General features: G+C 54.2%; 7 protein-coding genes across 7 annotated transcripts; 3 read left to right on the top strand and 4 right to left on the bottom strand.

The window, feature by feature from the left end:
- Positions 1–3,624: 3,624 nt before the first annotated feature.
- CONPUDRAFT_130891 (STE3-domain-containing protein) lies at positions 3,625–4,725 on the bottom strand (the record flags this gene model as incomplete). Its single annotated transcript, XM_007775370.1, has 4 exons — positions 3,625–4,081; positions 4,129–4,266; positions 4,318–4,539; positions 4,614–4,725. Coding segments are annotated over 3 exons (399 nt in total), but the record flags the coding sequence as incomplete, so codon positions are not given.
- A 1,269-nt stretch (positions 4,726–5,994) lies between these two features.
- CONPUDRAFT_41783 (fungal pheromone STE3G-protein-coupled receptor) lies at positions 5,995–7,037 on the bottom strand (the record flags this gene model as incomplete). Its single annotated transcript, XM_007775109.1, has 4 exons — positions 5,995–6,365; positions 6,426–6,563; positions 6,685–6,843; positions 6,914–7,037. Coding segments are annotated over 4 exons (792 nt in total), but the record flags the coding sequence as incomplete, so codon positions are not given.
- Positions 7,038–8,314: 1,277 nt separating this feature from the next.
- CONPUDRAFT_130887 (fungal pheromone STE3G-protein-coupled receptor) lies at positions 8,315–10,257 on the bottom strand. The gene is made up of 7 exons (XM_007775369.1): positions 10,161–10,257; positions 9,688–10,103; positions 9,508–9,630; positions 9,348–9,448; positions 9,231–9,297; positions 9,042–9,179; positions 8,315–8,982 (listed from the first exon to the last, which is right to left on the bottom strand). The coding sequence occupies exons 2-7, from the start codon at positions 9,770–9,772 to the stop codon at positions 8,474–8,476; spliced, it is 1,023 nt and encodes a 340-aa protein (XP_007773559.1). The 5' UTR covers positions 9,773–10,103; positions 10,161–10,257; the 3' UTR covers positions 8,315–8,473.
- Positions 10,258–11,323: 1,066 nt separating this feature from the next.
- CONPUDRAFT_111205 (ARM repeat-containing protein) lies at positions 11,324–15,843 on the top strand. The gene is made up of 13 exons (XM_007775368.1): positions 11,324–11,341; positions 11,392–11,464; positions 11,516–11,837; positions 11,887–12,257; positions 12,321–12,613; positions 12,663–12,740; positions 12,794–13,566; positions 13,636–13,914; positions 13,965–14,069; positions 14,136–14,257; positions 14,329–14,408; positions 14,530–14,689; positions 14,860–15,843. The coding sequence occupies exons 1-13, from the start codon at positions 11,338–11,340 to the stop codon at positions 15,434–15,436; spliced, it is 3,237 nt and encodes a 1,078-aa protein (XP_007773558.1). The 5' UTR covers positions 11,324–11,337; the 3' UTR covers positions 15,437–15,843.
- CONPUDRAFT_43480 (uncharacterized protein) lies at positions 15,786–17,015 on the bottom strand (the record flags this gene model as incomplete). Its single annotated transcript, XM_007775110.1, has 7 exons — positions 15,786–15,927; positions 15,985–16,136; positions 16,199–16,242; positions 16,313–16,424; positions 16,478–16,511; positions 16,604–16,766; positions 16,823–17,015. Coding segments are annotated over 7 exons (840 nt in total), but the record flags the coding sequence as incomplete, so codon positions are not given.
- A 240-nt stretch (positions 17,016–17,255) lies between these two features.
- CONPUDRAFT_168883 (mis5 protein) lies at positions 17,256–20,647 on the top strand (the record flags this gene model as incomplete). Its single annotated transcript, XM_007775367.1, has 7 exons — positions 17,256–17,545; positions 17,605–18,121; positions 18,190–18,615; positions 18,678–18,979; positions 19,033–19,567; positions 19,622–20,347; positions 20,399–20,647. The coding sequence occupies 7 exons, from the start codon at positions 17,256–17,258 to the stop codon at positions 20,561–20,563; spliced, it is 2,961 nt and encodes a 986-aa protein (XP_007773557.1). The 3' UTR covers positions 20,564–20,647.
- Positions 20,648–20,698: 51 nt separating this feature from the next.
- CONPUDRAFT_139713 (uncharacterized protein) lies at positions 20,699–27,759 on the top strand. Its single transcript, XM_007775366.1, has 20 exons — positions 20,699–20,861; positions 20,913–21,190; positions 21,273–21,626; positions 21,722–22,260; positions 22,318–23,307; positions 23,367–24,049; positions 24,111–24,179; positions 24,242–24,404; positions 24,473–24,571; positions 24,634–24,744; positions 24,795–24,872; positions 24,925–25,423; positions 25,569–25,925; positions 25,980–26,107; positions 26,167–26,232; positions 26,284–26,523; positions 26,583–26,721; positions 26,775–27,079; positions 27,135–27,236; positions 27,291–27,759. The coding sequence occupies exons 2-20, from the start codon at positions 20,956–20,958 to the stop codon at positions 27,504–27,506; spliced, it is 5,373 nt and encodes a 1,790-aa protein (XP_007773556.1). The 5' UTR covers positions 20,699–20,861; positions 20,913–20,955; the 3' UTR covers positions 27,507–27,759.
- The last annotated feature ends 7 nt before the right edge of the window (positions 27,760–27,766 follow it).

Here is a 27,766-nt window from a genome sequence, read left to right as displayed (position 1 = left end):
GAAATAGAGTTTGACGAATGACAATGACCACTACCGTCCATAACCCGTTCATACGAACCTCGGTACTTCTCGGCCTAGTATTTTGTCTGCTTTCTCCTTTCGCGTGGTAGAGCATGCTGCAGTTGGCACTGCGATATCGGAGGATTCATCGCTGGCTCTGGTAATTTTTGTCTCCCGAACAGGATCCAGAGAAACGGCATGCGTGTCGCTGTTGGCACCTTGCTCGAGCTCGCTGGGACTTCTGTTCGAGGACGCTGTCGGAGCCAGAGGACGAGTGGACCCAAACGATAGGAACGCCATGGAAGCCAAACTGCTTAACGTAATGTTGGTCCTCCGTGACTGCGGAACGCTCGTAAGTGCAATGCTGAGCAGCTCGTGAGTGATACATCCAGTTGATTTCAAGAAGCAGAGCGTACCTAACAGATTTGGTCTTTTCACCCGAGCTCACCAAAGCCGAGCTAGACTCCTTTGGAGCCCGATGAAAATGGAGGCTGGGAAAGAAGAAGCTGAGAAAGCGATAATAGGACTCCTTGGCTTCGTAGGTAAAGCCGAGTAAGGCAAAGTAGAAGAGTGCGTGGAATGCATATTGCCATTGAGATATATAGAGACCGACGGCAGCGTCAGAATTACCTTGCCAATCTGTTGCTATCAAGGGAGATTGGACTACGTCTACATTGCGTGCATACCATATCCCGACGGAAGATATCTCTTGGTGAACAGTTTTCCAACCAGGCCAAAACGTTATGTCCTTCATATCGATGGAGCTAGGGATGAGATTAAAGAGCGAAACAGCCAACTGATAAATGTTTTGAACCAAAGAGAGTACGATAAGATTCCGAAAACGTGTTGCTGTCAGACGGCGATTGTCAGAAGACAAAACCTGCTCTAGTGCATGGCGCTGCTTGATTGCGAGTCGAATTGCAAGAGCTAATGAGATGGTGAACAAGGCTGGCAACGTCGCCGCTGAGACACTGACCAGAATATATCGATGATGCAATCGTAGCCACCAGTGGCAATGAGCCTATCAGCAGGGTGCTAATCCAGTAACTTGAGCCTGCTGGATAACAGCCAATATTCTCTATAATCCAATATCGATTTGCTTGGGCAACATAATCTACACAAGACGGGTTTAATAGCTGAATATGAATAACATATACCATATGACATACAAAAGATTATTAACAATGCTGGAACACCAAGACCTATGAAGATATCTGTAGCTGCAACGAAAACGGCCTCTCGTGATAGTCAGTCAACAAGCGACAAGAAATAGAAGTGAGATGGACTCAAACATGTTTTCGCTGATATTTCAGGGTCAATATTTGATACAGGCGTTGATTTATGCACAGTGTTGCAGCGGGAACAGAAACAGTACCACCAACCATAAGATGGGAAGCTAATAACAGCGGTTAGCACTAATAGCCACCCATCTCACAGAATAACACGCGCACAGATATCACACCAAAAGGGTGCCCAGTCTCCAACGTTGTCATTCCACACAATTGCATTTATGGCCACTGTGAGGCACATGATGCTAGTCCAGACTATGTACAACACTGATCCAATGTTCCATGCTGTTAACGAAGGTGGTGCCGCAAAGAATATGTCAGCGATAAAATAGGACAGCAAATTAGTTGAAATGAACCTTGGTATTTTTGGCCAAGCTGAGACGTAATGAGAATAAAACCAAGAAAAGAGAACACAGACGCGATAAGGCTAGGGGCCGCCATGGACAGTCACGTACATTGGCGAAGGCAGATGCACAAGGATGTAACTCGAACTCACGAACCAAAGCTATATATCACTGGGTGAGTATAGCAATATGTGTAATAACATGTTCCGCCTGATGTGATAGTAGAGAGAGACTGCGCCTGCGTTATTTGGGTCCATCAGGCCATACGGCTCGGCGAACGGAAGGATCCGAAACCATGAGTCCAAGCTTGGTCCAAAGCGGCAACTTGCATAGGGTCCGCCATCACAATATGAAAATAGAACGAAGTCACTGCATTCTGTACGATTCGACATACAATTCTTCGTCGGAGTCGTTCATTCATATAATATAAGAACAACACCTCGATCATTCCCCGGAAAGCTGTCGGACAGATTTTCGCCAGTGCTGTATCCTTTTATTCGGGAAGACCCCGACGCATGCTCCAAGCTAAGCTTACGCTTCGATCAACACCGAGTTTCTCTCAGCTCGGTGTGATGCCACATGCACATCCAACGAGAGAAGCTGTGGAGCATTGGCATTGGCCACAGCCTTGATATCATGTCAAGGTGAGATATATACCTCTATGGACCACTGAAACTAGAAATCCAGATCTGTTTGACATTGGGTAGAGCTGTGCCAATCTCATCATAGCAGTGGTGACTCGCGTGCTACCGTGAAATGCAGGGCTTCTGGTGTTAATATACGCTCATAGACCAAAGACCTGTATAACAAAGCGAATGGACTACTTATCTGATAACGAGGATTATCACGGTTTCTCGGTGTACAACAACAAAGCATTTAAATACGACGTAAATTATGCAAATACTCTGAGTACCCAATGAAACATCTGAGCACAGGCAGTAATCAGAAACCTACAGATAGAACCACGAGTTTGCAAGTAACAACTACACTTACATCACCTTAATATGAATCTTGGTGTGTATATAAGCCTACAAGGATTCATACACATGATGTTTAGCACAGACTCTTTGATTAGATATCACCGAAAATAATATTCAGCAAAGCTATATCTGTCTTATCTAGCGCGGGTGAGACGCCGCCTGATAATTAGAGGTCCATATATCCTTTACCTTTAGCTGATGGTGAATTGTGGAGTATGGGATTTGACAGTAGTGTCCGTACTGAGTCTCTCCAGCGACTTCCACTCTAATACTAAGATCAACCTATTTGTTTTCCTTATGTCAGGTCAATGTCGGGTCGAAGGTTGCATGCGCAATTATTAAACATAATTGTTTCTGCTTTGGCAAGTGTACTCGCACTCCCTTCGTGTTATCATGTGGCGGGTACTTCCGCTGTTCAAGTCTGTTTGCGTACTGAGAAGAGAGTAGTCAAATCAAAACTTTAGGAACAGAACCAAGAGAGAATTAGGGTCTACATTATTGGACCTAGTCTAAGTTATCTAAGATTCGATCATTGGATCATAAGACATCGAAAATATTGGAAATAAAGTATTTGTTTGTCGCCATGTTCATCCCAATATACTGTTTATTTACCCAACAGCCAATCTGACTTTCCTCCCTTCTCTTTAGGTAGCTTTGAGTTTAACGAGGATGCATGAGCATCCTGGCGTAATAGGTGATCCGATTTGACACCATCACAAGAATCAAGTGACACAACGTCCGCGTCGATGTCACAATCAGCTGCTTGTTCAAGCTCGTGTGGCGTTCTGTGTACCGGTGCTCCAGTAGCCGGTCGTACAGAGCCGAACGATAAAAAGAGCATAGATGCTAAGCTAGTGATCGTAGTACTGGTAGTACGTGCTTGGAACTGAGCGGGATCACTGAATCATCTATGAGTGCATTGCGCGAAAACTATGTAATATTAATATCAGAGCGCACCTGAGAGACATCTGGTCAAAGTCAGGGCTTGTCACATGTACATTTGCTGCAGATGAATTTGAGTGGGAGAATGGATTCAGGAATAACACCCGACGATAGGATTCTTTGGCTTCGTCCGTGAACCCAAGCAAAGCAAAATAAAAGAGCGCGTGGATCACGTATGTCCATTGAAAAAAGTAAAAGCTGAGAGCGCTCCAAGGTGAATCTTCCCAATTATATTGCACCCCGAAGGGAGTGTCGCTTCGCGTTTCATTGGTCGCTGTCCAAACAGCAGCTCGAGTCACATTCATGTGAACCGCTTGCCAACCGGGCCAAAACGCATACGCGCCGCTTTGAGGAACGAAAGTAACCAGCCTGTAGGTGGATACTAGTAGTTGATATGCGTTTTGTACGAGGCATAGGATGACTAGGTTGTGGAAACGTCTAGATGTTAGGTGCTTATCATCGGACCTAGAAGTCAGGATGTTCTGAAGCACGCCGAGTTGTGCGCGAGCTTCTCGGATAGCCACGGCTAAAAAGGTTTCAATGAGCGCTCTCAAAGGTATCGGCTTTTCCTACCAGAATAAAACAATGAGCCAGCTGTGGCAAGCAGAGGCCATATAGCATATAAGAGGATGCTGGCTTTCCAATTTCAAATGGCCGGATAACAGCCAACGTCCTCCACTATCGCGAAACGGTATTGTTGCACCACATAATCTGATTATAGATGAGCAATATCCGTGCGTACAGACTGGAGTGAACCGTTACAGAGCAGTATGGCCAGTGCGGGGAAGCCAAGACCAATGCAAGCGTCTACAAATGCATTGTGAAAACTCTGCCAAAAGGTTATTCGTTCATCACGCGGAATTGAGATGGCTGTCCCTACACGGTCTCTCTGATATTGTAGCTTTAATATTTGATTCAATCGACGATTGATGCATAGCGTCGCTCCCGGAATTGCAACAGCTCCTCCAATAATGAGTCGAGAAGCTTAGTAGTCATGATATACGGTCAGCTTTGGCAAGTGACAGGGATGAGATACGCATCTATATGCAAGAACCTACTTAAATCACACCATACAGGTGCAAAGTTCGCGATGGTGTTGTTCCAACCGACGGCATTAACAGCCACCACAATGCACAAAACACCTGTCCAAAAGATGTACAGAACTGAACCGGTGTTCCACGCTGGAAACACAGCGAGTGAGATGGTGACGAAGACAGATCAAAGATGAAATTCTAACCTTGATACCTCTGACAGCCTTGAGACACCATAAGGACAAAACCCAAGAATGAAAATGCGGATACGACCAAGTTAGGCGCCGGCATATGGGTACGCGCGATATGAGCGTTGAAAGCATCACAAAGAGGCTTTGCGGTACTCGAACCTCGAATTTATAAGCCCGAGGATACGGGGGAAACCGCCTCGTTTGAGATCCCACAGCCGAAAGCGGTGGGTCGATGTGTGGTGTATGCGTGGTCTGGGCTGTGGAAGAGCGCAGCAACTCGGTACCTCCACAAGCTCCACAAGACCGATTCGGTGGCGCTGATGAGATCTGTGCTCCGAGTTGGCTGTATCTTAAGGAGCATGGATACTCATAGTAAGCTAGGTAAATGTAGACTGGCGTTCCATGTCTCCTCCTGGCTACTGACGGTAGAACGGTTGGTCGAGGAGTGCACACATGTACTACTAAGTTATCGCTCGCGGAAATGTTCTTCGCGGCATGTGCCAGTGCAGGACCAGTTGCGGCCGTTGCCGAAAGTCCGCCCACCAGAATCCTGTGCAATCTCCTACTGCGTTCTATCACTGCATTATCGGGGAGCATTCAGGGTTGCATCATTGGAACGTAATATTCTTGGTAGCAGAATGGACTCAACGGATGAGAATGTTCCACTCTCGGATTGGGAAATACTCCTAGCCAAGCATATTCAAATCTACAATACCCGCATCATGTAACGGATCCTCGAATGAACATAAACGAAAGCCACTATATCAACGAACACTTGTACCATATCTAATTTACATCTTCTCCTGATGAGCCAAGGACACAGCCTACCATATCTGAGCGTACAGCAGACACCCCTGATACCAAGCTGGCACCAGTCTCTCTCTCTTGGGTTAGCTTCGTTTCGTCGAATGAACTGAGAGATAGGCCATCCGCGTGAACTGCCCGCTCGAGTTGATCTGAATCGCTATCTCCTGGTCCATTTACCGATGGTGCTCTGGCAGAGCCAAAGGACCAGAACAATATTGAAGCCAAGCTCGTGAGTGTTGTATCACCAATCCTCGTTCTGGGCTGAGATGGAACACTAGATTCGTGCGGTCAGAGATGCACTGCACGTACCTGAAGGTTTGCTTGTTGATATTCGTGGGCATCGCAACTTTCATGCCATCTTCCTCGCGTTGGAAAGGACGTAGAGCTCCAAGATGGTGAAAAAGTTGCCAATACGAAACCTTTGCCTCTGGTGTAAAGCCTAATAAGACAAAGTAGCAAAACGCATGCACGACGTATGTCCACTGAAAGAGGTATACGGATGCTATAGACCATGCGGTGTTTCCCCAAACCGACGGAGGCTCAAACTCTACTTGTGTCATATTGGCGTGGACTAAGGCCCACCCAGGCCAAAACCCTGTCTGAGATTGCGGAATGGACACTACGAGCGTCGAGATCGAAAAGAAGGACTGAAATATTGCTTGGGTAAAGGATAGGATGATTAGTTTTTGGAAGCGTGTCGCTGTTAGCGACCGACTGCCGTCCAATGCCAAGACCTGTGCAAGAACAGGACGCTGATTGCAGGCTGCTCGTATTGCCAAACCTTAAGAGGTTATTAGCTCAGATGAAGTAGCCCGTGTCAAAGACTACGTCACTCACTCACAAGAATATATTGTGGATGCTATCGTCAACATTAGTGGCAATGCATAGATGGAAGGCACATTGGCGTTGTAGGGTCCGACGGCAGCATAGCAGCCAATATCCTGTAGTATCGCATATCGGTTGGTCTGAACCACGTAGTCTGCTTGAGATATCAGTAGACTTAAATGGTCCTTTCGACGGACGCACATGCTAATATAGACATCCCCGGAAGCCCGATGCAAATCGACATGTCTGTCGCCATATTGCCAATGAGCTAAAACGAGGTAAATGATCAATAGTGTGATTTTGTAGGGGACATCGACAATGTTTGCTTACCTGAGTTCGTTTGTACTTCAGTATCAAAATCTGGTGCAACCTACGGTTAATACACAATGTTGCTGCCGGAATTGCCACAGGGCCGGCAACCAAGAGGCGCGAAGCTGTCAATCGTTGACAGCGCGATTGAAGTAAGGAATATTAATGCCATAAAACAACGATTCTAAAGCTCACAAATGTTACACCAGACCGGTGCCGAATCATCTATGTTGCCGTTCCATACAATGGAATTGACGGCGAGACTGAAACACATGATCCCAGTCCATAGTATGTAGGCAACTGACCCCGCGTTCCATGCTACACAACGCACGCGGCGTTATGGAAGTTGCGAGCAATGATTGGATCACTCACCCTGATACCTCTGGCAAAGCTGCGATGCCATAAGAACGCATCCTAAGAAACAGAAAGCTGAGAGCACAAGGTTAGGAACAGCCATCAGGAAATGTGAGCATGGAACAAGCGGGGAATACAAGCCGTCAATTATAAATTCCTAGGAGAAAAGGTCCGGACAAGACACTCACCCAGCGTGGTTGGTTTCATGTGGCGTTGGAACAAGGAGGCTGCGTTCCCCTTATCTCAAACATATCGGCAGGCCCTGAAGAACACACGACGGGGGTAATATCTGGTACACAGTCGACGGTTTTGCTCATGAGACCAATATGTCGATCATCACAAAGATCCCGTGTGGGTTGACGTACCGCCGTATCATATACTAGGTCGAGTAAAGAAATAGCGCACGGTTCACGGGGCTCAAAGTATCTTCTATGCTGTCCGCAAATCGTCTATCTGTTCTTGTAAGAGCGTAAGCGCAGATATGTATTCTTTCTCTGCGCGGATAAAGTGCACATGAAGAGAAACGTGGAGGAACTTGGAGAATGCGAAACCATCTTGCCTATTCCTGATCATGTCGGATCGAAGGCCGTCTCCTCCTATCTCGATTGATGACAAGAAAAGATGGAGTTAGCGCCAATTCAGGCTCGGAGAACACGTTTGGATAGTCAAAGCGATACGTCACCGCAATTTAGATGCTCGATGTCAGCCAACGTTTTGTAGAACAAGACATTATCGCCAGGAGGGTCCCACTGCAATGAGGTGCTGAAACGTACATTTCTGCATATGTCCCATAACTTGTCCATTGAGTCGACCGCGCCGTTCGTCGGCTGTCAGAAAGTATACCGGCACCTTCACTCTGTGCTACCTTCTCACTGTCGCATCTGTGTGGCTCTGATCATCAAGATGGCAAAGCTCACTGTCGCACGTTACGCCAGGTCGATCTGCACGAGGCATCACATTCACACGTGCGCGTAAGTCGTGGGCGGATAGCCTTCCTAGGCTTGTAATAACTGAATGTAATGTGCGTGTTAAATGTACATGCGTGCTACGTGCCTGCAACGAGATGTCAGGTTTGATACATTTACGTTCAAACGTCGAATTGTCCTGACCTATCATGGCGTAATCAAGGCGACATCTATATTCCTGATCAGGCATGAGCTAACGTGTCATCATCCTCAGATACCACAGTCCCACCCGAAAGCAACGAGGCACTACTCCTCCCATTCCCCTCCTCGTTCTCGGCTGGCTGCTGCTGTGGTGGTCGCACGGAGCCGAAGGAAAGATATGCGATGTCCGTCATTTCCGTTGCACATGTCAGCCCGCCGTTGTCGTGGTAAGCATCGTCAGCGAGGTCCTGGAAACTGGGTCTGATTGTGCCCATAGAATCAGATCAAGGAAAGATCAAAAGAGGAAGGTACACCAGACGTACATCTTTTGACCTTTCGGGAATTTGTCCATCGTGATGGCGATGGTAGGAGTCACAGGTGGGCGCTCCGGCGGAGCCAAGCCCAGACGACGTAAGGCGACTGTGAATGGCAGAGCGTACGATCGGTACGCCTCCCGTGCGGAGCCAACCAGTATGACGAAAGCGAAAGCATGAAAAACCCATAGCCATTGTGCCGAGTAGAGTGCAACAGCGTCCCAGCAGAGCTCCTGCCACGCAGAAGCGTTGTAAGTGTACACTTGAGTAACGTTTTCATGCGCGGCGTCCCACCCTGGCCAAGGCGTATGATCGAATTGGGGGATGGCAGAGAGGAAACATATAATGGTGAGGAGAAGTTGATAGACGTCTTGGATGATCGACAAGAGGATGAGCCTAGTGAGTCGTCTCGAGCACAGACTTCGGCTTTCGGATGATAAGACAAACTCGAGCTCTGCCTTCCGGAAGCGAGCTTCACGAATGGCGAGACCTAGAAATCAGATCCCTAGTGAGTCACCAGCATACGAGCGCCGAGTATTGTTTGCTTACAAGAGTACGACAAGGACGCGATAGTAGTCATGGGTGCCCATAGGATGTTTAGCGGTACCACCAGAGTCCAGTCTACCGTGGCATACCAGCAACCGATGTCCTCAACGAGTAGATACCGGTACTCCTGTACCGTATAGTCTATTCCATTGTCAACTCTAGCTTGGATGTCAAAGAGGAAACGAGATTCACATAGAACGATGACCAAAGCAGGAAGTCCAAGGCCGATGCACAGGTCGCACACCACGTTCAGAGCCGGCTGCGCCTCCATCAGGATAGCGATCAACATGCCGAGTGCGTAAAGCTCACCCTCCGACGATACTGCAGGGATAGGATCTGGTATAGTCGGCGATTGATGCAGAGAGTGGAGGCTGGTATCCCGACTAGACCAGCTATGATGATTCGCGATGCTTTACCACATACGTAATTAAGTTTCACAGTGAAACACGAACGAAAGTGGAACACGTACAGATATCACACCAGATCGGCGACCAGTCCGTGTAGTTGCCATTCCATATGATGGCGTTGATCCCGAGCGTGATGCACATCACACTCGTCCAACCAATGTACAAAACCGAGCCAGTGTTCCATGCTGCATCGCGGGACCTTCTCAGCGCCGAGGGTCACTACACGAAGTGAGAAAACGTACATTCATAACGGCATAAAGCTTGAGGCGCTATTAATACAAAACCAAGAAGTGAAAAGATGGAGAATATGATGTTGGAAGCGCCCATGGCGGGGGCGGAGGGGGGAAGTCGGCAGGACGAGCCTGGTCGAGAAGCTTTACTTAAGTGATCTGCATCAACGCCGCGTGCGCCGTGGAGAAACCAAAGGGGATGGGCCACAGGGAGGAGCGTGTCATTGTCAGCACAGCTCTCCTTTTTGATGGCGGGAAGAGTGGTGTTTCAAGGGCCCGGTGGCTGATGTTACCCACATGCCGCGGGCCCTTTTGCCAAGCCGATTGTCCCTGTGAGGCAGAAACCTGATAAAAACACCGTTTGTGACTGAATTTAGGCCAACCCGTGGGCTGGGTGATTGTGGTCACGCCAGAAGAACCAAGGTTTACTGTGGGGTTGGTTCCTTCATTAATGTCAGATTGACGTCGAGAGGGCTTGAACTTGCCTGTTTTCTGCCACTTCAACATCAGCGCCCGGCGGTGTGCGCTAAAATTGGGCGGCAAGTATGTACGTAAAAAATCCGTTCATTCGGGCTTGGCTTTGCAACCCCATCCTGATGCCAGCCAGATCGATGGCAGTTTCGGCGCTGCCGGTGATGCGCTACGCGGTAAACACGAGGGCGCGATAGGCTACTCGTCCATACGAGCCTAAAACATCTCAATGCGGCACGCGACATCTAAATGCCCAATGGGCTGGACGACAGGAATTGGGTTAGTACTGAAGCGCTGACGATCGTCATGGTGGAGTGATCATGGGCCGGCGGCAAGCAACTAAGTTCGGGATTCCACGCCTCGGACGGCCCCCGACTCCCTGGTTACGCTCGGACCGACAATATCGGGCTCATCTGTGGGGCTTGACACTCGCGAGACTCACCGCCAGGCATTGCGTGTGCATCGGAGATGGCGCTAGGTAGCATTTGCTGGCACTTCGCATAAAATGTAGACTGCAGTGGAACGGACCGTGTTTCACCGTGACAAGGGCTGACCTCTATCTAGGATGTGAGCAGCCCTCGCACAAAGGCGAATATGCGTTTGGCGTTTATTTATGGTCCCCTGACCTATGTGCGGGTTGTAACGCTTTACAAGCGCTTTTAGAACTTTGAACATGCGTCCATGTGCGGAGGAAGACTGCGATACAAAGTCAGCAGGCTCATGCATAGAGTTTGACCACAGCCCAGTAACGGCCCAGAGCAATGACAGCATCGTTCCACGGGTATATCATCTAAGACGATAGTCAAGCTCCTTGTATCAGAAGTGGCAGAAATAATATAAGCAGTGGAGGATACTAACTTGGAACATGATTCATTCGAACGTTCTGGTTTCTTCAGTGGTTTCTTCAGGAGTTTTAGAGCGAAAGCCGACTATACGCGTGCGACCTGGCTTGTACACTCCATCTAAGCCAGCTTGAGATTTGAGCCTGCAGCGTATCATGCGTGAACGAAAGCCGGATATTGGTTTGGTCAACAGGAGACGAATGTGGTGAGTGTAAGGATGTACGGATGACGACGCGTTGCGATGCTCCAGTTGCGAAAAGCCTGTGCAGTTCGGAATTTGCCGAGCTGACCTCTGACCCGCCCCGCTCGTACATGCGCGTCACTCGCCGACGTTGAGTAGATCACGACCATGGGTGAGTCTGACCAGCATGTTTCTATGATCGATGCTCAGCCTTTCTATTAGACTCTGCTGTTTCAAAGCAGCTCGTCGATAAGATCTACGAGAAACGGAAGGCAGCAGCACTTGAACTTGAGAAGTTTGTGTTCATCCTGTAGCCTCCTCCATGTTCACCAACGCTTTCGCCCAGACAGATTCGAGAATGCCATTTACAAGGAGACCAGCGTCGTATCAACCAGATAATCGAGCAGCTCGTTGACATGTTCAGCAACGCAGTCAACCCCCTTCACATTCGGAACGGCGGTCTCATCGGTCTCGCTGGGACGGCTATCGCGCTCGGGGTCGACATTGCACCGTTCATGGACAAGTTTATCGAACCCGTTCTCGCCTGCTTCACCGACCCCGAAAACCGGATACGCTACTTCTCCGCGGAGTGTCTGTATAACATCGCGAAGGTGTCGAAGGGAGAGGTCTTGGTGTTCTTCAACCCCATATTTGACGCGCTGAGCAAGGTGCGTCCCAACATCACGCTTCTCCGCTCTCTCATCCTCATATTAACAGCTTGCTGCCGACTCAGAAATGTCTGTCAAGAACGGGGCCGAGCTGCTGGATCGGCTTTTGAAGGACATCGTGGCGGAGACAGCGTCAGTGTACATTCCGCAGTACCCGGAGACGGAGAAGGTCCGCGATCGCATGTCCCAGGAGGAGCAAAGCGTACTCGTACCATACCCCGGCGACCCTTCTGCAGATGGATACAGCTACAAGCAGAAACGAGCGTTCTCCCTTGCCCATTTCATCCCCCTCCTCCAGGATCGCATATACGTCCTTAGCCCATTCACTAGAAGCTTCCTCGTATCGTGGATTACCGTTCTCGACTCCGTCCCTGAGCTGGAGCTGGTTTCGTATCTGCCCGAGTTCCTAGATGGTCTCTTGTGAGCAAAAATTTTCCTTGTCGTTACGCATCTCTGAATGATACTGACGCTGGCTATCTCTAGTAAGTACATGTCCGACCCCACCGCCGACGTGCGCACTGCCACCGAGAACATCCTTGCTGGTTTCCTCCAAGAGATACGGGAGGTCAGCGCGATCCAACAGAAGATCGATGAGCATCATGAGCCTTATGAGCAGCGACGAAGAGAGACTGAGAAAGATAAGCTTCCGGACATCACCATGTCGCATTCGGAACGTGCGCTTTTTATCCCAGAGAACGCAACGTCGGGCGAGGTGGATGGGGGCAACCCATTTAAAGAGGAACCGCTTGTGGAGAAGGAGATCAAGAGGACTGGGGGTGAGTGGGGTTCCCTGTCCGCATACCTATCGCTCATCGCACTCCCAAGCCTGGTTACCTGGACAGGGCGTCCATATCGACTATGCCGCTATCGTTGAGATTCTCATAGAGCAGCTAGACGTTCAACGTAGGTGATGCGTACACTATCCATACCTTTATCTAATACCGCCAAACATCCAGACGACGAGATCCAACAGTCGACCGCACTTTCATGGTTGGCCGAGTTCCTCGACTTCACATCCGAAGTCATGGTCCCCTTCACCCCGCGCCTTATCCCTGCCATCCTCCCCAACCTCGCCCACCATGCGCCCATGATTCAGACAGCAGCCATCCGGACGAACAAGCTCCTCTCCAGCGTAGTCCAGAATCTCCCTTCTCCAGCTGACGCTTCGTCGCGCCGCGCGACAGCGGAGAAGATCACGCCCTCCGTGTCTCGCGATCAGGCGAGCTCGCCAACCCAGGGGACGGGGCCACCATCGAAGCAGTCAGCAAACATCTTGCAACCACCGAGGGAGACGACCTCTCCTGAGACGACGACGACGGACGCGCAGTCGCAGTCGACGTCGTCGAACGCGTCGTCGGACAAGACGACCGCGCCGCTCACGCAGCGATCCCGCGTCGGAACTCAGTCGAGCTTATCCGAGATGCCTAACGGCACCCCCGCAGCAAGTGCAGGTGCGCCGAGCCCGAGTCGTCCCCAGTCCCGTCTTTCATCAGCGAGTGCTCCAGGCGGCGCGGCGAACCCGCCTAACGCGCCGACGCCCGTCGCTCAGCAACGCGATGCGCAGAGTGTGCCGCCACCGATGCCACCGCCGCCGCCCGAGGAGCCGGATTTGTTTGATTACCAGGCGACGGTCACTGAGCTGACGGTACAGTTCTTGAGCGAGCACGAGCAGACGCGGGTCGCTGCGCTCAAGTGGCTGATAATGTTGCATCAGAAGGCGCCGAAGAAGGTGCGTTTGCCAGGATTTGGAAGTGAAGGGAGCTTGTGCTGACTGAAGTGATGTGGATTGGTTGTGTAGATTTTGGCGATGGACGACGGAACCTTTCCTGCGCTACTCAAAACGCTTTCGGATTCTTCCGAGGAGGTCATTAAGCATGATCTGCAGCTTCTCGCTCAGATATCGTCGAGCTCGGAGGAGGGTTACTTCAAGGTGTTCATGATGAACCTTCTTGGGCTTTTCAGCACGGATCGCAAGCTCTTGGAAGCGCGCGGGAGCCTCATTATTCGACAGCTGTGTCTAAATCTGAACACTGAACGCATATACAAGACGTTTGCGGAGATATTGGAGAAGGAAGAGGTGAGCACTTGGACCTGCTGCGATATCATCAAACTGACAGTAGAACATAGGATTTGGAGTTTGCGAGCGATATCGTGCAGAAGCTGAACATGATCCTAATCACCTCACCCGAGCTCGCCGAGTTCCGGAGGCGACTGAAGAGCCTCGAGACTCGGGTAAGCCCATATTGTTTCATTGATCTCGCAAAAAAAAGGACCTGTGCTCACTTCCATCAACAACAGTCTGATGGACAAGCATTGTTTACGACCCTGTACCGCTCGTGGTGTCACAACGCGGTGGCCGTCTTCTCCCTGTGTCTGCTGGCCCAAGCGTATGAGCATGCTTCTAATTTGCTATCCATCTTGTGCGTGCGATATGCCTGTGTTCTTTTTGATCGTGTTCTCACTTGCGGCTGGCTTGGGGTTATGCATGTAGCGCGGATCTCGAGATTACAGTGGCCATGCTCGTCCAAATCGACAAGCTGGTGCAGCTTATTGAGTCGCCTATTTTCACGTGTGAGTCCTCCATTCCCCGTTGCTATCCACGCGTCCATCCCACTTCCCTCGAGCAACACACGTTTTGATGTTCTGCGCTGATGCTGATGCCGGATATGTTACATTTGCGGTAAACGCACAGATCTGCGCCTGCAGCTCCTCGAGCCGGAGCGATACCCGTACCTGTTCAAGTGTCTGTACGGCCTGTTGATGCTGCTCCCGCAGAGCTCGGCGTTCGTGTCGCTACGGAACCGCCTCAGCGCTGTCAACTCGGCTGGGTTTTTGCACATTGCGCCGAAAGGGTACGTGTCTTGTACGAACTCTGCCCCATCTATCCATTCTTCCGTCCATCCATCCGATGATGGATTTTGGAGATGGGGATATCACAAATGCTGAGCACGAGCGCTGACACATGCCTTTGTTTTGTTTTGTTTCACTTTTGGTTCTTGGTTTCGGACACGCACACGCACAGGGCTGTAGGCGGCCAGATCTCCTCGCGATCCAAGGTGTCCGGGCGGGAAGAGATCAAGTGGCAGGAGCTGCTCTCGCACTTCCGATCCGTGCAGCTGCGCCACGAGAAGGCGCGGCGCCTCGCGCTCGGCTCGGACGCGTCGTCTGCTGCGTTCGGCGGGCTGTTGTCGTCGGAGAGCAATGCGAGTGGCGGTGGTGGGAGGGCGGAGGGGGCGCAGCGCGATCGTGATGGTGGTGGGTCGAGGCCTGGGATGAGGAGGAAGATGTCGGCTGGCGGGGAGGGTGCTGGGCAGCAGGGGCAGGGCCAGGGGCAGCAGCAGCAAGGCGGGGGTGGGGGTGGGGGAAGGTCGGTGTTGTCCCCGTTGAATCCGAGGGCGAGGCAGACAGGGTTGTTGGCGTCGACGCTGATGAGAGAGACCGGGTCGGTGTCGGGAACGGGCACGGTGACGGGATCGGGGTCGGGCGGGTCGAGCAGTCCGCCGCCGCAGGGGAGTCCGCTGGGCGGGTCGTTGCAGGCGCAGCAGAGGCAGGCACAGGCGCAGACGAGGCGGGGGACGCTTGGGCTTGCGAGGAAGTAGGTGCTGGTAATGCATCTGGTGACTCCGTTGTTGGCCATGGCTCGACACTCAAGCTCAAGTCGGGTGTTCAGATGATCAAGACTACGACGCTGGGATGCGGTTTGGTGGAAGTGGATTGTATTTATATTATGATTACACCATGCCGGAACAGATTGCACTATAATTACGGTGGATGGAAGGGATATGTATGTAGGCGGAATGTGTGCGGGGTGAAGTTGGCTGGGTTGTTGTTGGAGTTGAGGGATATGGGTGGACATTGGCTTATGATGACAGTTACGACGATGGTACGACCTGGCTTGAACGAACAGAGCACTATATATTGCATGATACCATTCTCTCATAGCCTGCTTTCAGGACTTGCCTGGACTAGCAGATTCTCCCTTATCGTGTTGATCTCGTCTGGGGGGAGGCCGACCGTCTTCTCGAGGTATGCCTCGACGCCGCCGTAGTCGCGCTCTAACATGGCGAGGAACGCGCGCATCGTCTCGTCTCTGTCATTGACAGGTCATCAATCAACAATTGGAACTATTTCGAATGTCTGAACGCACCGTGACGAGAGCATACGAAGAGCTGCCCTTGAGTCTGACGCGAAGCGCGGTTCATTGGACAGGCGCTTGAGGACTTTTTCGCGGTCCGGTTCGCGGCCGACGCGAGTGAGGGCATAGTCGTGCGCTATGGCGTCATCGCTCACGCCGCATAGCTGATCGATGCGTGTATAAGTCAGTTTCGGGGTATACCCTAGACCCTCGGGGTTGTGCGTACCTTTAGTATGAGGGCTGCGACGATGCCTGTGCGGTCTTTGCCAGCTGATTGTTAATGAATGCATGGGTTTTGTGAGGATGGGTGAGAGGGTGAGGTGGTGGGGATCGAGCGTACCGGTGCAGTGGAATATGAAGGGGGAGTCGGGGTTTGAGAGGATGTGTCTGAAGATGCGGTTGAAGGAGGCTCCGCCTTTGTTGAGGATTTGGGAGTAGAGTTTCATGAATGCCTGGATTCTCGTCAGTCCTGGAGTGAAGTCGGTTTGATGTTTGCACTACTCACATCTGTGGTCGCCAAGGCATACAGATCATACCGCCTGTACAGGCAGGTAGCGCACAAAGTAAGGAAAATGGCCAGAGTGAGTAAGCAGCAGCGACGCCAGCAGCTGATGCGGCAGCACGTACGCACTCGGCCATTGTCTCTGGGCTGTAGTCCGCCGTCTTGAACACGGGGTTGTGCAGCACGTCTATGCCATCGATGGTTGGTATTGGGGTGTTGTATTTCTTCATCTCTGGGTCGGAGCGGAGGTCGAAGATGATGGTGATACCGAGTGCTTTCATCTGTTCAATGCCTGGTGTCCCTCGTCAGTGGGCCATATGCATTTCGGGATGGTAGGAGTAAACGTACCTTCTGGCGTGACTGAGGATATTTCTGCCGCGCGAAATGCGTATCCCGGTTTGATCATCTTGCCGGGAGTGGAAGAGGGATAGGAGCCGAGGTCGCGCACGTTGGCGACGCCCGAGATCTGGACGAAGGGTGGTTTGGAGAGTGTCTCTGCGACGTAGACTGGGTCGAGGGCCTCGAGTTCAGTAGAGTCCATCGTCATTGTCTGCTCGGGGAGTAGTTGGAGGAAGAAAAAGGTAGGAGGAGGGAAGCGAACACGCGCCGATGCGTTGAAGCGCCGAGCACGAGGAGGGCACGCGCCTAATTGGATTCAGGGCAGGCAGTCTCGTGTTGTGCGCGACGCGATTCCCGTCGTCTCACTTTCCTTTCCTCCTGACCCTTTTGTTCTCTCTCGTGTTTTCCTTTTCTGTTTCATTTTTACTTCATACCAAAAGACATGGATGTTGACGGGCTGTCGTCGCCGCCTGCACCCCAGTCTTCGCTGCCGCCGAGCAGCGCACCTCTTCCCACCCCGTCTGCAAACGGGCTCACGCCGCGATCACAAGCGCGAAGGGCGCCCGATGCGCTAGGAAACGATGTGGATCCGCAGGAAGCGGCAGAGGAGGAGGGCACTCAAGCAAGCAGGAGGAGACGGCCGCGCAATACCCAGCAGAACGGTGATGTGCCTCTGGTTAGAGACGCCCTGGGCGAGAGCGTCGCGGAGAGTTTCGAAACGTTCTTGAAAACGTGCGTCACTCCTTTTCATTCTCGCAAGTCAAGGCCACTCATGAAGAATGTGTATGTAGATTCACAGAAGAAGTCGCCCTCGCAGCCACGCCCGCCTCCGACGGCGGCGTCCCCGAGCTGCCAGACGGCGAGCTCGTCTATGTGCAGCAGATCCACACGATGCGCGAATACGAGCTCACCACGCTCTACGTCGACTTCACGCACCTGCTCCAAAAAGACGACGTGCTCGCGGACGCGATCCAGCGGCAATATTACCGCTTCCTCCCGTACCTCCGGCGCGCGCTGCACAACCTCGTGGCCGAGTACGAGCCCGAGTACCTCAAGGTCAATCCGACGGCGGCGACGACGGACAGCGCGAATCTCCAGACGAGGGAGTTTAATATCGCGTTTTATCATCTGCCGCTTGTGAGCGGTATACGGGAGCTTAAGACGGATAAGATCGGGACGTTGATGAGTATCGGCGGGACGGTGACGAGGACGAGTGAGGTCAGGCCGGAGCTGCTGTTTGGGAGCTTTATCTGCGAGGTGTGCGGGGGGCTGGTGAACGAGGTCGAGCAGCAGTTCAAGTACACCGAGGTGCGTGCGCGTCTACCCACAGCTCCTTATCTAAACACGCGATTCGCTCATCCTACTCAACGACACAGCCCAGCCTCTGCCCGAACCCAACATGCGGCAACCGGGTCGCGTGGCAGCTGCAAATCGACACCTCCAAATTCACCGACTGGCAAAAAGTGCGCATCCAGGAAAACCCATCCGAGATCCCGACGGGGTCGATGCCGCGCTCGCTCGACGTCATCCTGCGCTCGGAGCTCGTCGAGCGCGCCAAGGCGGGAGACAAGTGCGTGTTCACGGGCACGTTCATCGTCGTGCCCGACGTGAGCCAGCTCGGGCTGCCGGGCGGGAACAAGGCGGAGCTGATGCGCGAGGCGAGCCGGTCGGGTGCGGGCGGGAACGCGGCGACGGGCGGGGTGGGCGGGAGTGGGGTGACGGGGCTGAAGAGTCTGGGGGTGAGGGATTTGCAGTATAAGACGGCGTTTTTGGCGTGTATGGTGCATGATGCTGATGGGCGGGTGCGTTTCATTCGGTTGCTTTCCTAGTTCTCTTGTTGATGCTGATGATGTGTGGTGGATAGGGCGGGACGAATGTCCGTGGCGAGGAGGAGGAGGGCGACGAGGACGGGCAGGCGTTCTTGCGCACGCTGACGGAGCCCGAGTTCGACGAGCTCAAGGCGATGATCGACTCGGATCACATATACTCGCGCCTCGTGGAGAGTATCGCGCCGACGGTGTACGGGCACGAGATCGTGAAGAAGGGTCTGCTCCTGCAGCTTATGGGCGGCGTGCACAAGCAGACGGGCGAGGGCATGCATCTCCGTGGGGATATCAATATCTGTATCGTGGGTGATCCGTCGACGAGCAAGTCGCAGTTCCTCAAGTACGTGTCTCCATTGATGTCAAATATACAACATAATCTAATTAGAATGGTAGGTACGTCTGCTCCCTCGTCCCGCGCGCCGTCTACACGTCCGGCAAAGCCTCCTCGGCCGCCGGTCTCACCGCCGCAGTCGTCAGAGACGAAGAAACGGGCGACTTTACCATCGAAGCGGGCGCGCTCATGCTCGCCGACAACGGCATCTGCGCGATCGACGAGTTCGACAAGATGGACATATCCGACCAGGTCGCGATCCACGAAGCGATGGAACAGCAAACCATCTCCATCGCAAAAGCGGGGATCCACGCGACGCTCAACGCGCGCACGTCCATTCTCGCTGCGGCGAACCCGATCGGGGGGCGGTACGACCGCAAGAAGACGCTGCGGGCGAACGTGGCGATGAGCGCGCCGATTATGAGCCGGTTTGATCTGTTTTTTGTGGTGCTGGACGAGTGCGACGAGAAGACGGATTTGAGCATTGCGCGGCATATTGTGAATGTGCATCGGTTCCAGGACGAGGCGATTAATCCGGAGTTTAGTACGGAGGCGCTGCAGAGGTATATTCGGTATTCGCGGACGTTTAACCCCAAGGTATGATTCCTCTTTACTTTCTCCCCGCCGAGACAATGTTGACGGGCTTGGTAGATGACGCCCGAAGCGGCGGACGTGCTGGTTGACAAGTACCGCATCCTGCGGCAAGACGACGCGTCGGGTGCGGGGCGCAACTCGTACCGGATCACGGTGCGGCAGCTGGAGAGCATGATCCGGCTGAGCGAGGCGATCGCGCGGGCGAACTGCACGCACGAGATCACGCCGGCGTTCGTGCGCGAGGCGTACGCGCTGCTGCGGCAGTCGATTATCCATGTCGAGCAGGACGATGTCGATTTCGACGAGGAGGAGCTTGAGGGGGAGAATGATCGTGCGCGGGACCAGGCGAATGCGAGCGCCAAGGAGAACGGGGGTGGTGGGGAGGGGGAGGAGAGTCAGGATGTGGAGATGAGCGCGGATACGTATCCGATGGATACGACGGACGAGAGCTTTCCTGTTGCTGCTGCTGCCGGGCAGACGTCGACGAGCGGCGGCGCGGGGCCGTCGAGCGCGTCTCGGGCGGGGAGCTCGATGCCGGAGACGGGGCCTGCGGTTGCGCAGGCGCCGAAGCGGAGGATGGTGATCACGCACGACAAGTACGTGACGCTGCAGAGCCTGGTGGTGATGCACCTCGCGGAGGCGGAGCGGGCGACGGGCCGGGGTATCGACCGGGACGAGCTGATTGACTGGTATTTGGAGCTGAGGGAGGCGGAGCTGCAGACGGTGGAGGATCTGGAGTATGAGAAGGAGCTGATTTCGAAGTTGCTGAGGAAGCTTGTGAAGGTGGGTCGTCGTTTCTTGGTGTGAGGCACGCTGCTTATGCGAGTTTTTCAGGACAACTATCTGATTGCAGTGAGAGGGGATGTGTCAGAGTCGCTGCCGTCGGGCGACGTGGAGGAGAGCGGGGCGGTGTCGTCGAGCATGGTGGATGGGGAGAACGTGCGGATGTACTACATGGTGCATCCGAGCGTGGACACGGAGGGGTCGTCGATGTCTTAATCTTGTCTTACTCATGCTAGCTAGTAATGTAAATGTATCAGCGTGTGCTCGTTGCAGGAAGCTGGGCTGGGGAGGCTGCACAGGAGATTACATCATGTGTTCAGGTGGTCTGGCTTGCGGGTCCGGCGCGGCTTAGCGTCATTCACTCCGTAGCGCTTACTCACACTCTGCTCGCTGTCGTCGACGGGGGCAAAGAGCATTTGCTCGTTGTTTCCTTTATACCCATCGTTGTTGTGGTATACCCCAGACTATAATCATAACCAGAACGAGTTGTCAAGCTGGCTTCCTGGTTCGGCAAGCAAGTCTCATCTCATTAAACCCTGTCTCGCGCTTGCTAACACTCCACCAGCACCCGATCCCGATCCACTTCGGCGGAGCCGGCGACGACAACGATGAGTTCAGACCCGCTCATCGTGCCCGCCCTCCTCCCCAGCGGCTCGCTCCAGTACGCGACCCTCTCGGCCGGAGCAACCGCCCAGGACGTCATCAGCGCTCTCGGTGGCCAGCGCGACGTGAGAGACGATGTCCTCGGTGATCTTGCTCTACACAAGTGGGCCGTGCAGCAGGTTAGGAAGCAGCAGAGCGGGAGGCAGTGGGAGGAACATGAACTGGAGGTGCTTGGTGATGGTGCGTTTCTCCCTCTGTAATCTACGCGAACGGTGCATATAGGTGCAACGCCGGTGCTGACGCGATCGCTCTTTACCACCAGGCCTCCTCGCTCCGACTGACAAGATCGCGCCCTTGCTCGACACCGCCGACAAGCGCGCCGACGAACCCGCCGCAAGACACTTTTCCTCGTTCCCGCTTACGTCTCACCTCCACACTCCCGTGTTCAAGCTCGTCTCGCTCCACCCCTTCCTATCTGTCTCTGTCTCATTCCTCCGCGTGCCCGAAATCCACGACGACTTCAAATGGAGGGTTTTTCTTTCGCGAAATACAACAGTGGACGCCGTCATAGACCTCATCGCGGATGAGCTCGGCCTCAGCAAGGCTCTGCCTGTGCCCGGGGGCGGAAACCTCGAGTACGTACTCGAGGAGGTGTGGTATACCAAGGAAGGCGAGAGTGAGTCCTCATCTTTCCCTTTTCCCCCTCTTCCCATCACCACGCAGCATGGCACACGACTGACTGACGCACGCATGTACCCATGCATAATATAGAGAGCACCCGTCTCTCGCTCTCATCGATCATGTCCAAGATCATCGAAGCTTCCCAGCGCAAGGGTTCCACGTTCCGCCTCTGCGTCCCCGACGAGTGGTATCGCCGAGCAAAGCCACGCAGTTTGTCGTCCACATCGTTCGACCCCACTGAGGATACCATAAAGCGGCTCGCGGATCTCGAGAAGGCGGAGCAGGAGGAAGAAGAGGAAGAGGAAGAAGGCACAGCCAAGCTCCCCGACATTTCTCCGCCCCGCCCGACGTCGCCCTCGGTCGACTGGCGCGCGTCGCTCTCCCAGAGTCGGCTCACGAGCTTGTTCTCAGGGTGGCAGACGCCTGCTGCGCCTGCTGCGCCGGCAGCACCTACGACCCCCACGGCGGTCGTCACCCCTACGCCCCAGGGCACGATCGGGAGGAAGAGCGTCAGCGAGCCACGGATCATGGAGCAGCATACGGGTGGCAGCGTTGGGGGCGCGGCGCAGCCGACAAACCTGGATACGCTCACGGAGGAGGTGGATGATTCCGAGTTTGAGCAGTTCCTCGTGCGTCTACCAACCCATATCTCATTAATCGCGCTCATCTGACTCGTGTTACGATAGGACGAGATGGGCCTGAAAGGCGCCAAGCGCGCAGCGATGTACAATCTCCCCGCGACGAACAAGCGCTATCTCCTCCAGCAGAACCGCAAGACGACCACCGGGGGCGACTCGACGCCCGAGAACGGCACCATCAGAGGCGGGCCGTCCTCCGCATTCCCATCCCCATCCCACCCCTCCTCGTCGTCCGCTGCGACATACGGCCCTACGACGGCCGCCGCGCTACTCCCGCGGATCGTGCCGCAGCTCACGGGCGGCGGCGACGGCGGGCTCATGAAGCGCTTCTCGATGGCGACGTGGGGCGCGGCATCTGCGCCTGCGCCGCCCGTCGTGTCTGCGGACCAGGATAATAGGGGGAGTGGGGAGTTCGATACGACGGGGACGGTGAAGCATGCGCGGAAGACGTCGTTGGAGCAGCTGGCGGCGCAGGCGCAGGCGCAGACGATGTTCCAGGCGCAGGGTCAGAGTCAAAGTCAGAATCAGAATCAGAATCAGGGGTATGGGCATGGGCATGGGAACGGGCACGGTCAGCAAGAACAGGCCCAGCAGGCGCTGCAGCCGCAGATGACGGGCACAGGCGGGCTGTGGAGCAGCTGGTGGACGTCTTCGGGCGGAAGCGCTGCGACCGTTTCGCGCGCGACGGGGTCTGGCTCTTCCGCTGCTACCGCCGCACCCGGGGCCTCCGGAACCCCCGGTGCTGGTGCGGCGAAGGACGAGAGCGCGACGAGCGCGCGGCGCTATGTGGAGGGGATGAAGGCGCTGCGCGCGGGGGACGCGAAGCTCGTGAAGCACCTGATATCGCTGCGGGTGCATCTGGCGACGGCGAAGGTCGCGTGGGTGGAGGAGTTTATTGGTGAGAAGGGGATGGGTGCGATTGGGGACTTGTTGGGTGGGCTGGTGGGCAAGGGCGGGAAGAGGCGGAACTTGAGCGATGTGGAGGGGACGGTGTTGCAGGAGGTGGTGAAGTGTTTGAGGGTGCTGTTGAATACACAGGTATGTCTCGCTGTTCCCTTGGTCCATTCACGATTATGCTCACATCTGGGACGCTGCAGCCTGGGTTCAACAGCGTCGTCGCCTCGCCCATCCTCATCACGCACATCGCATACGCGCTGCACGGCTCCGCGCTCAAGCTGCGCACGCTCGTCGCGGAGCTCCTCGCCGCCATCTGCGTGCTCTCGCTGCACGAGGGACACCGCGCGGTGCTCGCCGCGCTCTCGGACTACCGCATCGCGTTCGACGAGGCCTTCCGCTTCCAGGGGCTCGTCGACGCGCTCAAGCTGCCCGATATCCCCGACGACGTGTCCATATCCTCCTTCGAGGAGGAGGAGGGCACGTGGGAGGCGCGCACGGCGTACATGGCGCTGGTGAACGCGCTCACGAACTGCCCCGAGGCGCTCGAGGAGCGTGTGCTGCTCCGGGAGGAGTTTGGGAGGAGGGGGCTGAACGAGGTGATTGTGGCGTTAAGGTATACGAAGCCGCCGGACGCGCTGCAGACGCAGCTGGATGTGTATACGGAGGAGAAGTTTGAGGATGAGGAGGATATGCGGGAGCGTGCGCGGAAGGCGTATTCTTCTTCGGCGAGGGGAGGACACGGAGGAGGACATGGGAAGGAGGCGTCGGAGAGCGCGATGTTGCTGGAGGAGGTGCTGCAGAGTGCGAAGGAGCAGCAGATGGGCGCGGGGATGGTTGCGCTGCTGAGGCAGCTGGAGGGGGTGTTTGAGTCTGAGGCGGATTCGTGAGTTGTCTCTTCTGTGTTTCGTTTCGCCGCGCAAGGGTGCTGAGCGTTGCGCTGGTAGGCAATACAAGAGCGACCTGCTCGCGATCGTCCAGTCGTTTGTCCAGCAGATTGTCCTCGTGGGTGATTTGTGAGTTTTCTTCCGCCTCTCCCTTCCCAGTGGAAGTACAAAGCTGATTTGGCTTGGCGCAGTCACGAGAACTGGCAAGACTTCGTCAAGAGATTCGTCGACTCTGTGAAACATTACTCTGGACACGAGCTAGATATACGCAAGTCGAAGGACTACGATTCTGTCTCCATCGTTGAGGTCGAGCTAGAAGACCTAAGAGCGAAGATTGATGAGCTCAGCGAGGAGGTGGGCACATTTCATCCCATCCATTCTTTTGCATTTGGCAAGGAAGGCTTATTGGAATTATTACGCAGAACTTGCAGCTGACAACGGAACGAGATGGGCATATGGCGGAGCTGGCGACGCTCAAGTCGCTCGCGCCGAGTCCGACGCCAAAGAAGTCTGGGAGCGATGTACGTTCCCTGATTGTATTATTTCGGATGACTGTTGCTAATTGGGCTGTGATTGTTTATAGAACATGCATGGCTTGGTCCAGCGTTTGGTGCAGAAGGAGAAGCAGGTGATGCAGCTCAAGGCGGATGTTGATCGGCTGCAGGCTTTGAACCCTGCCGACAGCAAAGAGGCCGTGCGTATCAGAACAACTTTCCGTTCAATAAGCTGCTCATAGTTCTACAGGATGAGCGCGCCAAGCGCGACCGGGATAGGGCGAAGTGGAACACGCTCATGGATGAGATTGCGAAGCTGAAGATGAAGGCAAGCCGCTTGCCATCGCGATGTTTGTAGTCGGCGCTAACTCACCCTGTAGCAAACCGAAATGGAGTCCACGATATCTATGAAAGATAAGGAAATTCTATACCTCAAACGTGCCCTTGAGTCGGTCTACTCCCGCTTCCAGACGCGCGAAGAGGAGCGTAGCGGCGCAGACCTCGACGCGCAGACGCTAGCGTCACGCGCCATCGAGAGCATGACTAGGAAGGACGACGAGATTGCCTCACTCGAGGAGGACATCATCGAGCTCAAGCGTCTGCTCGCCGAGAAGCCCAAGTACATAACCGAGACGGACTTCAAGTCGCAGAACTCGCCACCTCCCCCGCCGCCGCCCGTGTCCAAGGCGAAGTCGGCGCGTTCGAAGCCACTCGCTCCGGCCCCTGTAAGTGTGTCTAGAGCTACAGCGCCACCTCCCCCGCCACCACCGCCACCGCTACAGCGCCGGTCGTCGAATGCGCCGTCAGTGCAGGAGGACGCGGATGATGCTAGCTCGAGAAGCACGACTCCCACACCTTCGACGCCGGTTGCTTCTGCCGGTGGCGGAGGTGGTCCACCTGGTACAGCGGGAGCGGGAGGAGCGGGAGGCGGAGGTGGCGGAGGCGGTGGGGTGGGGTGGGGCCGAGCCTGCGAGGGCTGGCACGAATGGAGGCGGCGGCGGCGGTGGAGGAGGAGGAGGGGGAGGGGGCGGACCGCCTCCGCCACCTCCACCCATGCCCGGCGCGCCCGGACTGCCCGGCATGCCTCCTCCCCCACCGCCTCCCCCCGTTGTGGGCTACACAGCCCCGAAGCCCATGCGCCCCGCCAAGCGGCTGAAGCCGTTCTTCTGGAATAAGCTCACGCCCAAGGACCTCGGTTCTCACACAGTTTGGAACGACGCCGGCATGGGCGTGGTGGATGGGTTAGGAGAGTTCGCGATCGATGATCTGGAGACGACCTTTTCGCTTGAGAACACGCAGAGCGATAAGCCTGCGAAGACGGAGCAGGCGAATAAGGGCGGGATTACGACGTTGTTGGATATTACGAGGGCGAATAATATCGGTGAGTTTCTCTTTGTTACTGAATGTGATGCAGGCCGCTGATAAAATGACGTAGGGATCATGTTGAACCGGATTAAGCTGAGCTCGCTGCAAATTCGGAGAGCGTTGTTGGATCTCGACGATAATAAGCTATCGGTGGATGATTTGAAGTATATCAGCAAGCAGTTACCTACGGCTGAGGAGGTGCGTTGTCCGCTTCCTCGTTAGCCATGGTCGATGGTTCCTGACAACATATTGCGTAGATCTCCCGCATCAAAGACTACGATGACATCAGCAAACTCGCGAAAGCTGATCAGTACTTCTTTGAGGTGAGCCTGCTACTTATGATCGGAGAACTGACTTTGAACGAATGATTGAAGATCATGGTCATACCGCGCTTGCAAGAACGTCTGGACTGCATGATATATCGGCGCAAGCTTGAGTTGGACATCGAGGAAGTGCGTCCGGACCTCAAGTATCTGCGCGACGCAAGCAAAGAGCTCCGTGCATCTGAGCGCTTCAAGCGCACGCTCAAGGCGGTGCTTGCTATCGGCAACGCACTGAACATGTCGACGTTCCGTGGTGGAGCGCATGGGTTTAAGCTGGAGGCGCTGCTTAAGGTTTGTTGTCGACTTGATCATCATCGGTCTTTCTTCTTTAACGTTACTCGCGTTCGTAGATGAAGGAGACGAAGACGGCTAAAGGAGGGAAAGAGTGTCCTACGTTGTTGCATTACGTCGCTCGCGTTCTTATCAGAACCGACCCGTCGTTGATGCTCTTCATCGAGGAGATGCCCAGCGTCGAGCCTGCTGCTCGGAGTAAGCCTCTATTCCGACTGACGGTGTGCACGAGCTGACGGTCTACGATCCAGTCTCAACACAGACGCTATCTCAATCTGTTCAGACGATGGTCGCATCCCTGGCCAAGGTGAAGGAAGAAGTACATCTCCTCAAGCAGCTGCGGCACCCGTCGTCGGGGGACCAGTTCGTTGCCATCATGCAACCGTTCGTGGAAAGGCAGTCTACCAGTATCGACGCTCTGAAGAAGATGATGGACGCTGTCGAAGGCGATCTCCGATCTCTGCTCGCGTACTATGGCGAGTCGGGCGACCCGTCAGATGGGATTAAGCCGGAGGACTTCTTTGGGATCGTTTGTTCGTTCTCTACGACGCTTCAGGTGGGTTTGGAAGTAACCAGCGCGCTCGAGTCTCTGAATCTGATTTCGCTTGCAGAAAGCAGCTTTGGAGGTACACGAAGCAGAGCAGAAGACGAAGAGCAAGGTACCAAAGCTCGTCACCACGGGAGCACCTACTCCAGACGGCCTGCCATCCTCTGTAAGACGTCCCCACATGTTGTCTGCGCGTTCAGATATCGAATCCCACTTTCAGTCTAACCAGAACGGCAACTTGCTTGCTCCGCCATCTGGTCCCGAACGGCCCAAGACTCCGCAATCTATCGGACGAGGAGACGTCGACGCTGCCATCCGCACCCTCAAGGAGGGCAGGCGGAGATCACGTCCACCACGGCAGGGCGGGCAGCCGCGGGCCAGCAAGATATTTTTGGATGGACGACCTGAGAGCCGGATATTCGACCCTACCGCCTGAAGACTTATTATATCTGGTTGCTTTGTTTTTTTTGTTCTACTCACGTTCATTCCTCATCTTTTCGCTTTTTCTTTCGCATCCTATTTGTGTCTGTACTTGTCATGCCTGCGCTCATGCTCATGCTTACGCTCACGACACGTTTACGATTTACGCGCATTTATATCCATATTACAAACCTCATTTGTCACGAATTTTCTTACACGATTTTGCATGTATGTACCGATCTATGGACGTCTATATGTTTAATTCGGGTGCAGTGT

This window comes from Coniophora puteana (genome assembly GCF_000271625.1).
Source record: "Coniophora puteana RWD-64-598 SS2 unplaced genomic scaffold CONPUscaffold_14, whole genome shotgun sequence".
NCBI classification, from domain to species: Eukaryota; Fungi; Basidiomycota; class Agaricomycetes; order Boletales; family Coniophoraceae; genus Coniophora; species Coniophora puteana.
The sequence above is the reverse complement of the archived record's forward strand: the minus strand, read 5'-3'. Positions and strand labels throughout refer to the sequence as shown.